Below are 12025 nucleotides of genomic sequence, written 5' to 3'. Positions count from 1 at the left end.
GGCACTTTTCTCACCCAAGGGCTCAAAGAGCAGCTTGGAACTTCCCATGATGGGGGGCGGTGGAGCCAGCGGCTGCCATCTGGGCACAAGCTTTCATAGGAAGCCTGAATGGTTTTGGAATGTAAAAGGAAACTGGTAGAAACTGGGGAAAGTGAGCGTTTGGTGGGTGCTCCAATGTCCGCTTGCATCGTGTGACGTCAGGAGACATTATTATTATTATTATGATTATAATTTTTTTTTTTATCATTTCAGCTTTGAAAAAAGGACGTTACTGGATAACCCCCGATCCCTACCACAAAGACGACAACATCCAAATTGGCCGAGAGGTGAAGATTTCCTGCCAGGTGGAAGCTGTTCCATCCGAGGAACTTACCTTCAGTTGGTTTAAAAATGGGCGTCCTTTACGGAGTTCTGAGAGGATGGTGATAACTCAGACGGACCCCGACGTCTCTCCGGGCACCACCAATCTGGATATCATCGATCTAAAGTTTACAGACTTTGGGACGTACACATGCGTTGCTTCACTTAAAGGGGGAGGCGTTCCGGACATCAGCAATGATGTGAACATATCCAGCAGCACAGGTAAGGGACTATTATACCTAATTTTAAGCTAATTTTTTGTAGTCCTGCCCACACCGCGGGCACTTCATATGATGCCACAGACATCTCCCCTCCTTCTAGTAACATAGGGGACAATGCTGATCATGATATCTCCTCATGACTTCAGAGGGAGCAGAGGCTGCAGTCTCACCGGGGGTCTGGAGCTTGGAGATACCCAAAAGATCTCGTTGAGAATTTAATGCATGATTGTTGGGGGCCCCGTAACTGTATTTGTTTGGAGCCCAAGAGCTCAAGTTGCCTTTCTAGATAACTATTAAAAAATATATATTTTTTTTTATCGAATTTTACTTTTGAACTGTTGTCTTCATGTGATGTGTTCCTTTAGTTTCAGAAGGATTCTTTCTTCTTTAAGGTCTCTCTGAGGCCTGTCCTATAAAGCCCATCCAGCGAGACGGCGTAGATAAAAGTCGCCGCTCTTATTTATTTTCTGCTCCTCTGGATGTGGAAGCTATTACTTCAGCATTATTTTGGCTAACACGGGAACGGCTCCTTGTAAATCATATCTGGGTTTTCATTAAAGATTGTATGGCTAGAGGGGTATTTATACAGCTCTCCTGTAACTGTGAAGCAGAGTTCAATCAGTGGCATCAAATTAAAGACACACATCCCATCACAGCGCCCATCGCCGCTCTCCGCTACAAAGTGATTTTTGCATTCTGGCTTTTAACACTCTGTACACGACGCTAGTATTTCATTGCTGCGAGGAATATCGAGCGGGACGTATGAGCTATAAATTGTACCATGAGCCACTGACTTACTCTGCCTTAAGCCACTAGACATTATACTTCTTCCCATGCCGGCTACGAAGACATGGGCTATATTTCAAATGTAGCAGAATTGGTCGGAGGTAATGGGGTTGAACGAGTCATCTGGAGGACTTATGGTAATGCCATGACACCGTGGTATGTGGTCATTTATTCAGGGTTACGGGTAAACCTACTGGCATTATCTTCAAGGGAATCTACAAAAAACCCCAGTGGCGAACAGCTCATTGTGCCCTGCGAAGACACAGGCGGCCACTGGTTTCCCCTGCGTCGGCTGACAAAGGTGGCGTTCTGTGACTGTGCCGCCTCACCTAGCTTTGCAGTACCAGCCATACTACTACCAATGCTTGTCTATAGAGATGACATGACTGTGTGCGTGATTTTCAGTATGAGCCATACTACTACCAATGCTTGTCTATAGAGATGACATGACTGTGTGCGTGATTTTCAGTATGAGCCATACTACTGCCAATGCTTGTCTATAGAGATGACATGACTGTGTGCGTGATTTTCAGTATGAGCCACAATACTACCAATGCTTGTCTATAGAGATGACATGACTGTGTGAGTGATTTTCAGTATGAGCCATACTACTACCAATGCTTGTCTATAGAGATCACATGACTGTGTGCATGATTTTCAGTATGAGCCATACTACTGCCAATGCTTGTCTATAGAGATTACATGACTGTGTGCATGATTTTTCAATACAAGCCATACTACTATGAATGTTTGTCTATAGAGGTGACATGGCTGTGTGCTTGATTTGAAGAACTAGCCATACTACTACCAATGCTTGTCTATATCGATGACTTAATCAATAGTCAATGGCTCAGTGGCCCTCAAAGAGTCCGCCCCACTTCTCTGATCCCTGTCAATCATCATTTCTGATTAACCTTCAGTATGGAGATAGGTAGAGTTCCCCTCACATGGAATGGCATATCTGGTGCTGTAGGCAGTAGTGATGTACAGGGCAGAATTGTAATAAATGGTAGGTGTAGAGTAGAGGGCTTGAACCACTGCATTTTGGACATCTTTGCTAGTTTTGTCTGATGACTAAGTAAACCCTATGAAGACTTTCAGAATTTATAGAGAAGGGTTCTCATTTGGTCTCTCCATCAATTGACCGGAAGAGAGAGTGGCAACATGGAGCACCTTTCCCTCTATGGAAGAACATCCATGCATTACAAGGAAAACCTATTGACATCAATGGTAACTGTGCAATACTTCATTTCCCCTGGGGTGGCGCTGTTGGGGAATTGAACATTTGCAACCAAAATATTAGAGATCATGGCTGATCGCTGGAGGTCACATCAAGGAGACAACCTGTGCTCAACTTATTTTCTGGGAACCCTTCAAACCCCCCCCCCCCCTTTCCTCTCTATGTAGTATCTTACTATAGTATGCAGTGAAATGTCTCCAATAGACCACCTCTAAGAGAAGGCCACTCGGACCAGATTCCCTGTGAAATGTTGGCCGTCTACAGCTGAGAGCATCACCTTCAAGAAGACAATTTTTAAGGGTGGCCGTCACTAGAGATGAGCGAATTTCACCAAAAAATTCACTTAGTCACGAAGCGCATTTTTTTTGTAAGTAGCGGGTGCAATGACAGGGAGTAGCGGGTAGCGCCGCCCCCCCCCCCGTCATTGTACCCCTCAGATGGCCGCGTTCACACATGATCGTGGCATCTGAGTGTAAAATTAACAATAAAAAATAAATAAAATCAAACTTACCGCCTCTATTTACTCACGACGGGCCGGCCGCCGCCATCTTGCTTGAAGATCTCAGCCGAAATCCTGTGTGACGCGAGATTACGTCATCATGCCAGCCGAGATCTTCAAGCAAGATGGAGGCTGGCGGCCCGTCGCGAGCAAATGCAGAAGGCAAGTTCAATTTTTTTTAGTTTTTTATACTATTTCAGGTTAAATCGATTCACTGACATGAAGCACAAGAAAAATTCGGCTTCTAGGCGAACCGAATTTATCCTGAAATTCCACTTCGTGGGATTCGATTCGCTCATCTCTAGTCGTCACAAATAGGTTTCCCCTTTACAAATTTACTGATTCCAAACCGATCATTAATGTTCGTGGACCATGCAGTTAATACAAAATGCCACCAGCAGCCCAGGATAACCCCCAAATGACCGCGAAAAACATTCCTGTCCAGTTCAATGCAGATCTCTAGCCGACAGAACGTACTTTCTTCGCTAAATTCCCTCCAAACCAGTTTTTAAGATTGTTTTATTTTATTTTTTTAAGAAAAGCAATGGCCGGACTGAGGGGGGGCGTAGCCCCCCTTTAGGGGAGGCCTACATGACTAGGGTTTGGTTTAGTGAGCTGGAGGGGAGGGCTATAGGTAGGGACGGAGGTTAGGATAGGTAGTTTGAGCTGGGGGGTGGAGTTAAGGGGGTTAAATAGGGTGAGAGGAGAAGGTCAGGGAGCCATTTTAGGTGGAGAAGAAGCTTAGCTAGCTTACCGCGGGATGGAGCAGCTGGAAGCCATGCTGGAGGAGTTGCGGGCGGCAGCGGAGGTGAGGGGCCCGGCGTGGGCCCAGGAGCGGATCCGGACGTTGCTGAGGGGGTCGGTGGAGGCGCCTGTTTTGCCTCCACATCGGGCGTTACGGCCGCGGCGGGCCAGGCCGCCGGTGCGCCTGTCGCCATCGGCTTCCCCCCCTCGGGCTCAGCGCCGCATTAGGAGCCCCTCGCGGGATCCTCCACGTCGGGCGCCTCTGTCATCTGCTTCTTCCAGGCCCCGACGTGGGAGGAATCCTCCCGGTAGGCGGAGCCTTGCGGGTGGCCGGTCGCGGCCATCTTCGCCAGCGTGTGAGGTCGGCGGGGGAGCGGGACCTGGCTCTGCGGGCGCCTCTGTAACTCCGGGCACAGAGGCGGCCCCTCGACGTGGGAGGTCCGCTGGTCAGCGCGGGGCTGCTGCAGGACGGTCCGTTGGTGGCAGCAGGCCTCAGGATGCCAGCGATGAGGGAAGCTCCGCCCCCAGGAGTGCACAGAGCTCTGCGGTTAACCCCGGCGTCCCTGGTCCGTGTGGGGCCAGGGGACAGGTGACGGCCAGTCCCAGGAGCTGTTTTGAGGGGTCCTGCTGCGGGGTGCATTCCTGCCCTGGCGGGAGGCAGGGTGAAGAGGAGCGGTTCGGCGTCTTAGTCTATCCGGAGGAGGACGTCCCAGGTCCTAGTGGGATCGGGGGACAGCGGGATGGTGACGGTTCGTCGCGGAGGAGTGATCGACTGGAGTCCGGATTTGCGGCTGGTGGGGACACAGCACCCAGGCAGCCAGGTGAGATTTCATGGGGAACGCTTGCGCAGGTAGTGCAGGGTGTGGGGGCCGGGGTGGGGGGCGGCTCCCAGTTAGATTTGAGTAGGGGTTTGGGTCAGTTGTTGGGGGGATTGGCGGGTCTGGTGGCGAGTTGGGGTTTGAGTGCGGGGACCCCGTTGCAGGCCTGGGGGGTGCAAGGTGGGGCTGCAGGCGCGGGGTCGTCGGGGGAACAGCAGCAGCGGGGGTTGCCGGGCGTCGGGGTGTCGGTGCAAACGCAGGCGGGGACTGAGGGGGAGGAGGAGGCTGTTCGGGTGGATGACAAAGCGAAAGGGGAGGTTTATGTTTGTTTTGAGGGCCCGTTGGGGGCGCATTTGAAGTCTGAGGTGAGGGAAAGGATCTGGAAGGGGGAGTATGTGGAGATTTTCTCCCTGCTCCCATTGGAGCGGTTTAATTTGGATAGGGTGCGGAAGGAGGACGGTAAGAGGGAGGAGGAAGAAAAGCGTCGTTATAGGCTGATACCGAGGACGTTTGCAAATTGGCTGCAGGCGTTTGCGATATTGGCAAGTGTGATTGGGGAAAAGGCGCCGGAGGCGTGTTCTGGGTTGTTTTGCTATTTGGACGCGATCGGTGAGGCGTATAGGGTGTACGGGGGGGTTGCCTGGTTGCGTTATGACGAGCAATTCCGGCAGCGGAAAGCGGTGCGCCCTGAGATGCGGTGGGACCATAAGGACATCGCCTTGTGGTTGAAGGTTACGGCTCCGGTGCGTGCAGTGCAGTCCTTTCGGGGGGACGGAGGTAGTGGGGGAGCGGGCGGTACGGCGGTTGCCTCGGCGAGGGGGCTGTGTTTTGCCTTCAATGAAGGAAACTGTAGGTTCGGTGCGAAATGTAAATTTAAGCACGAATGTTCAGGCTGTGGGGGGGCTCATGGGGCTGCGCGGTGTTTTAGGGGGGGCAGGCAGGCTGGACCCGGTGGGAGAGGGGGTGATAGTGCTGGAAAAGGGGGTGATGCCGGTGCGGCGGGGAAGGATGCAGCCTTACTTAGATAGGTACCCCAATAGAGAGGCCGCGAGCTTGTTGAGTTTGGGTTTTGCGGAAGGTTTTAGAATTCCGTTTGTGCCGGGGGGGGCGGTTTTGGTTACGAAGAATTTGCGGTCGGCTAGGGAGCATCATGAGGTGGTGGGGGAAAAGTTGGGGAAGGAGGTGCTGCTTGGGCGGATGGCGGGTCCTTTTTTGGTGCCGCCGGTTGACAATTTGAGGGTGTCGCCGTTGGGGGTCGTGCCCAAGAAGGAGGCGAATAAATTTCGCCTTATACATCATTTGTCGTTTCCGAAGGGCTCTTCGGTTAATGATGGGATTGACCCGGCAGTTTGTTCAGTAGTTTATACGTCGTTTGATGCGGCGGTGGGTTGGGTGAGGCGTTTCGGGGCGGGGGCGTTGATGGCGAAGACTGACATTGAGGAGGCGTTTCGGTTGTTACCGGTTCATCCGGACTGTCAGCATTTGTTGGGGTGTTTTTTGGATGGGGGGTTTTTCGTGGATCGTTGTTTGCCCATGGGGTGTTCGCTGTCGTGCGCTTACTTCGAAACGTTCAGCTCTTTTCTGGAGTGGGCGGTTGTGGACTCGTCGGGTTGTGATTCGCTGATTCATTATCTGGACGATTTTTTGTGTATTGGCCCCCCTGGTTCACGGGTTTGCGCGTTGTTGTTGGAAACGTTGGGCTCTGTTTTTAGGAGGTTTGGGGTTCCGTTGGCGGAAGGTAAAACGGTGGGGCCGGTGACGGAATTGAGTTTCCTGGGCATAGTGATTGATTCGGTGAGAATGGAGTGTCGGTTGCCGGGGGATAAGCTGGAGGATCTGAAGCTGTTGGTGGCGAGGGCGATTCGGGTGAAGAAGTTGCAGTTGAGGGAGATTCAATCGCTTTTAGGGAAGCTTAATTTCGCGTGTCGGATAATGCCCATGGGTCGCGTGTTCTGTAGGCGGTTGGCGCAGGCGACTGCGGGGGTGGTGGTTCCGCATCACTTTATTCGGTTGGGGAGGGAGCAGCGGGCGGACTTACGGGTTTGGAATTCTTTTCTGGACCAGTACAACGGTCGCTCGCTGTTTATGGGGGGAGTGGTGGAGGCTTTTGATTTTGAGTTATTCACTGATGCGGCGGGGGGGGCAGGTTTTGGGGTTTTCTGTGGCGGTCAGTGGTGTGCGGGGGTTTGGCCGGAGGCCTGGGTTGAGCGGGGTTGGGTGCGGAATTTGGCTCTGTTGGAATTGTTTCCCATTGTGTTGGCGGTTTTGTTGTGGGGGGAGCGTTTCCGGGACCGGAAGGTGCGGTTCCATTGTGACAACTTGGGGGTGGTTCAGGCAATTAACGGCCTGTCGGCATCATCGCCGTTGGTGGTGCGGCTGCTGCAGCGGTTGGTGTTGGAGTGCTTGTCGCTTAATGCCTGGGTTGTGGCAGTGCATGTGCCTGGGGTGGAGAATTGTATCGCTGACGCCCTTTCTCGTTCGCAGTGGACTCGTTTTCGGCAGTTGGTCCCGGAAGCGGACGCGGTGGGTCTGGAGTGTCCGAATTGCCTGTGGGAGCTGTTGGAGGAACGTTAATGGGGCTTGTTCGGGCGTCCCTAGCTCCGGGTACGTGGGATTTGTATATGAGGGCGTGGAGGGCCTGGGAGGATTGGTGTGCGGTGTTGGGGGGGGGGAGCTGAGGAGCCGGAATTGGCGTTGTTAATGTTTTTGGGTCATGGCAGGGAGCAGGGTTGGTCGGTCAGCAAAGTCAATGGTTACATGGCGGGGTTGGCTTTCGGTTTTAAGGCGCGGAGGTTGGTGGATGTCACGAAGGCGTTTCTCGTGGTGCAGGCGCTGAAAGGGTGGCGGAGGTTGGGTGCGGGGGTGGATGGGAGAAGGCCGGTTTCGTTTGGTTTGTTGATTCAGTTGGGGCGTCAGTTGAGGGGGGTTTGCCGGTCGGAAGGGGAAGCGCGGTTGTTCCGGTTGGCTTTCTCGTTGGCGTTCTTTGGTGCTATGCGAGTGGGGGAGTTAGTCTGTCCTTCGGTGAGTCGGGCGGGGGGCTTGTGCAGAGGGGATGTGGAGTTGTTTGTGGACAGAGTGGAGTTTGTCATCCGGCGGTCAAAAACGGATACGATGGGGCGGGGTCGGAAGGTGGTACTTTTCCAGATTGACGGTTGCGACATGTGCCCGGTTCGTTGTTTACGGGAGTATGGGTTGGGGGCTGGGGGGGTGGCGTCCCCCTTGTTGGTGCATGCGGATGGTTCCTTTTTGTCTCGGTTTCAGTTCTCGGCGGTTTTTTCTAAATGTTTGATCCGGGCGGGGGTGGAGAAGGAGGGTTACTCTAGCCACTCCTTTAGGATTGGTGCGGCGACGGAGGCTGCTAGGTGGGGCTTGGGCGAGGAGGTCATTAAGCGGATTGGGCGTTGGGAGTCGGCGAGGTTTAAGTCCTATGTTCGTTTGGATCGATTATAGCCGGGTGTGATGAGTTGGTATATCAGTGTGAGGTTCTGGTATTGTTCTTTTGTTTTCTTTTGTTGCAGGTGCGGCGCCCGCTCTGGTGTGGATTCTGGGGCACTCATACGTCTTCTGGGGGGCCGTCCGGGCAGCGGTTCGGCCGGACGGCCAGCAGCTCGGTTTTGATAGAGAGGCTGCGGTGGTAAGATGGATTGGGAGGCGGGGTATGGTGTGGAAGGGAGTGTTGCCTGAGGTGCATAGGTTTGTGCGGATGGATAGGGCGCCGGATGTGTTGGTGGTCCATGCGGGGGGCAATGATTTAGCGGCGAGGCCGATTCGGGAGCTGATTAAGGAGGTTAAATGGGATTGTTTGCGGTTATGGTCGTTGTTCCCGGGTATGGTCATGGTTTGGTCGGACATTGTTCCTCGGCAGGTGTGGAGGGGGGCGCGGTCCGTGGAGGCGGTGAATAGGGCGAGGGTGAAGGTAAATAGGGCGGTTGGGCGTTTCATGGCTCGGAACGGGGCCGTGGTGGTTAGGCACAGGGAGTTGGAGGCTGGAGTGGGGGCCTATTGGAGGTCGGATGGTGTGCATTTGAATGCTGTGGGATTGGACATGTGGAGTTTGGCGCTGCAGGAAGGCATTGAGGTGGCCCTGGGGTTGTGGAGGAACGCCCGGAGTTGAGGTGGTCAAGTCCGTGCGTTGATGGCGGTGGGGGGGGGTCCTTGGAGTTGGTCATGGTAGAAGCTGAGGACAATTGGGGGGGCCCCACGGTGGGGGCTGGACTCCCAGGTGGACCGAGTGGTTGTGGTGAATCGAGGGGGGGTCATTCGGTGGTGCCTTCGAGCTGGGCGTTACGGCTGGAGGCAAGAATGGCTCACCCTGGTTCGGCAGCTCGATGTTTTGGGGCTTCAAGGACCTCCCCCCATTGGGGTTTACAGTATTATATATGTTATGTTGTATTTTGTTATTTAATAAACGGCTGCTGTGGCCATTACATTCCAGTCGGTGGTCTGTGTTTTATTGGTTATGGGCTCAATGGGGGGAAGTGTAATGGTGTTAAAAGGGTAGTTGGAGGTGGGTTTATATTGAATAAGAGGTGGCGAACGGGAGTAACCAATACCCTCGTCATGCATCCGCTCGACTATTTGTTACATTACATAGAAAAATGACAACGCGTAGCAATAAGATTTTTTTGCCGAGAGAGAAGACAAGATTGAATGAAGAAGAAAGCGTTTAAAATGACTGTTTTTAGAATGTGATTGGGACTCGAGGATCTGCAAGATGCAATTTTAGGTAAAAGAGACATGTTGTCAGACACAGATTGCACGTGACACCTTGTCAGGGGCTCCCCATCAAGCTTTTGGCCTTATTTACATGCATTTTGACTTTGGTGGGCCACAATAGAAAGATTCGCGGAACGTGGGTCTAGGATTGGTTCTCACCAGCCAAAAATATTACCTGCATCTCGGCAAAGATGGAAGATGCCTTGACAACTGTTTGACGTAATTTGTGATGATGAGGCTTTGGCCCGACGCTAGAATGTTCAGTGTCTTTCAGTCTATGATTGATTTCAGGCAACATCTGATGTGCTGTTTAGAATGACAGAAGGCAACGGGATAATTGGAAATTTTCAGAGGGAAAGCTCTATTGTGTTCCACAATTACTCAACTAAAAAAAGATTGTAAAATACAAGCCGATCTAGAATGAAAGGCCTCTTGTAATAGCCCCATACATATGTATTGTAGTAAAATGGCTCCAAACGACTTTCAATTGAGAGGAATTCAATGAAGCAGTTTTAGTCCTAGAAGATGACAAGTGTTTACGTACCCCCCTTTGGTTGATTTAGTGGAAATGAATTGCAAGCAAAATCTCTCAAATGCCATACCTTTTTCAAAACATGTGCAAAGAAGTAGGACTTTTGCACGACGGCCAACTCTCCAACTTGCCGTAGATGGCGCAGATAGGCAGCGACCTACTGACTACATAGAATGTCTCTATAGTAGTTCAGTTTGTCCTCCCTCTCAGCGGGTGTAAAAAAGGCCCCCATTTTGGACCGTCAGCGACGGTCCAAAAAGGTGGAGAGCCAGAAGTCATCCCTCTGCCGAATGGTGACAATTCGTCTGTCACTACGCAAGCAAGTAAGCACGCATCGGGCCATTTGTGCAAGTGACTCGGAGGGACTCCCTGCCTCCATCTCCACTGCATACTGCCACAGTGTGTCTGGGTGCTCTGCCTCCTCTTCCTCATCACCCTGTAGCTCCTCTGGCTGCTCCTGCATCTCCTCTCCTGTCACTTGTGTACAAAAATAGTGGCAATAAGAAGAGAAAGACGCTCATAGGGTGAGTATGTCAAGTGAACATTAAATCCACAGATAGTGGGAAACGTTGCATATCAGCCTATGTCGGGGGACGCCGTTCTGCCGCTGCAGCTCAAGGAGGGTGTGCTTGGTGGTGTACGAGTGGCTGAAGTGCATGCAAAGTTTCCTGGGCATTTTTAGGATGTCTTGCAGATGGGTGGAAGACTTCAGGAACCACTTGACAACCAGATTGAACATGTGTGCCATGCAGGGCTTATGACTCAGCCCTCCTTGATGCAGCGCCGACACCATGTTCTTTTTGTTGTCGGTCACCATGGTTCCGATTTTGAGTTGTCGTGGAGAAAGCCAGGGTTCGATTTCTTTATGAAGGACACAGAGCAGTCCCTCCCCTGTGTGACTCCATTTGCCCAGGAAAACGAGGTGCAGAACAGCGTGGCACCGCTGTGCCCTGCACATGTGGTATGCTGGAGGAGCACTGTGAATTGTCCCTGCAGTGAAGGCTGAGGACACGGTGGAGGATGAGGAGGCAGAGGCAGACATTGTCGCAGGACCAACAACGTGGCAACATGGAGGAAGAAGCGGCGTCACCAGGCCAAGTTGCTGGTGTGGCAGTGCAGGAACCACATTCACCCACTGGGCCGCAAAGGACATGTACTGTCCCTAACTGTAGTTACAGCTCCAAACGTTGGCGCTGCCATGTACTTTAGCAGACACCGACATGCTCAAGGACTGGCCCACCTTCTGTTCTACATTTGTGTGCAGGGCTGGTACTGCCTTTTTGGCAAAGAAATGACGGCTTGGGACTATCCACCTCGGCTCGGCACAAGCCATCAGTTCTCTGAAAGGTGCAGAGTCCACCACTTGGAAAGGGAGGGACTGCAGCACCAGCAACTTGGCCAGGAGCACGTTCAGCTTCTGCGGCGTTGGATGAGTGCACGCATACTGCTGTCTCTTGACAATCGCTTCGGTGATCGATTGCTTACGGAATAAGTGACAAGGAGTAGGAGGAGTAGGAGCATCAGGACCAGCAGATGATGGGAAGGACAGACAGCTCCCTTTGGCTGAGGTGGTGCAGCCTTCACTGACGGATGTGTGCCACTGGGTGATGCAGCGGTTGCTCTTAGGCCACTATATGGTGATGCTGCATATGTTGATGCAGGGCTGTGGTTCCAACATTGGCACCCTGGCCACGCTTCACCTTCTGCTCACAGATTCTACAAATGGCCATGTTCACCTCCTCTGGTAGCTTAACAAAAAACTGCCACACCGCCGAGTAGGTGATTTTACCCCCAACACTCTGCACTAACTGACTGCTACCGCCGCTGATTCCGTGAACCCGTGCACCACTATTTCCCAGGCAGGTAGACTCCTGCAAAGTGGGTGGTCTACCCCGGGCACGTTTGGCTCCTGACCTCCCACTGCTGCCACCCTGCTGACTCCCGGCCACACTAGTGACTTGCTGGTTCCACCGCTGCCTCACGGGCAAGCTGCCACCCTCTTCTCCCGATGAAGAAGCCCCTAATTTACCCGGCTCCCAAGTGCGATCAGCTACATCATCATCATCGAGTACTGACCGCTCACAAAACCAGCCCCCACGCCACTCTCCT

General features: G+C 52.5%; 1 protein-coding gene across 2 annotated transcripts in view; it reads left to right on the top strand.

Moving 5' to 3' along the window:
• The window catches only part of MDGA2 (MAM domain containing glycosylphosphatidylinositol anchor 2), a 431166-nt gene that overhangs the window by 323981 nt on the left and 95160 nt on the right, over nt 1–12025 (top strand). For both annotated transcript variants that reach the window (XM_044272149.1, XM_044272148.1), the window contains exon 7: nt 253–582. In XM_044272149.1, coding sequence (XP_044128084.1) covers nt 253–582 — 330 coding nt within the window. The remainder of the gene's footprint in view (nt 1–252; nt 583–12025) is intronic.

Source organism: Bufo gargarizans, chromosome 11, assembly GCF_014858855.1.
Source record: "Bufo gargarizans isolate SCDJY-AF-19 chromosome 11, ASM1485885v1, whole genome shotgun sequence".
Taxonomy (NCBI): domain Eukaryota; kingdom Metazoa; phylum Chordata; class Amphibia; order Anura; family Bufonidae; genus Bufo; species Bufo gargarizans.
Note: the sequence above shows the minus strand (reverse complement) of the source record. Positions and strands in the feature narration are given on the sequence as shown.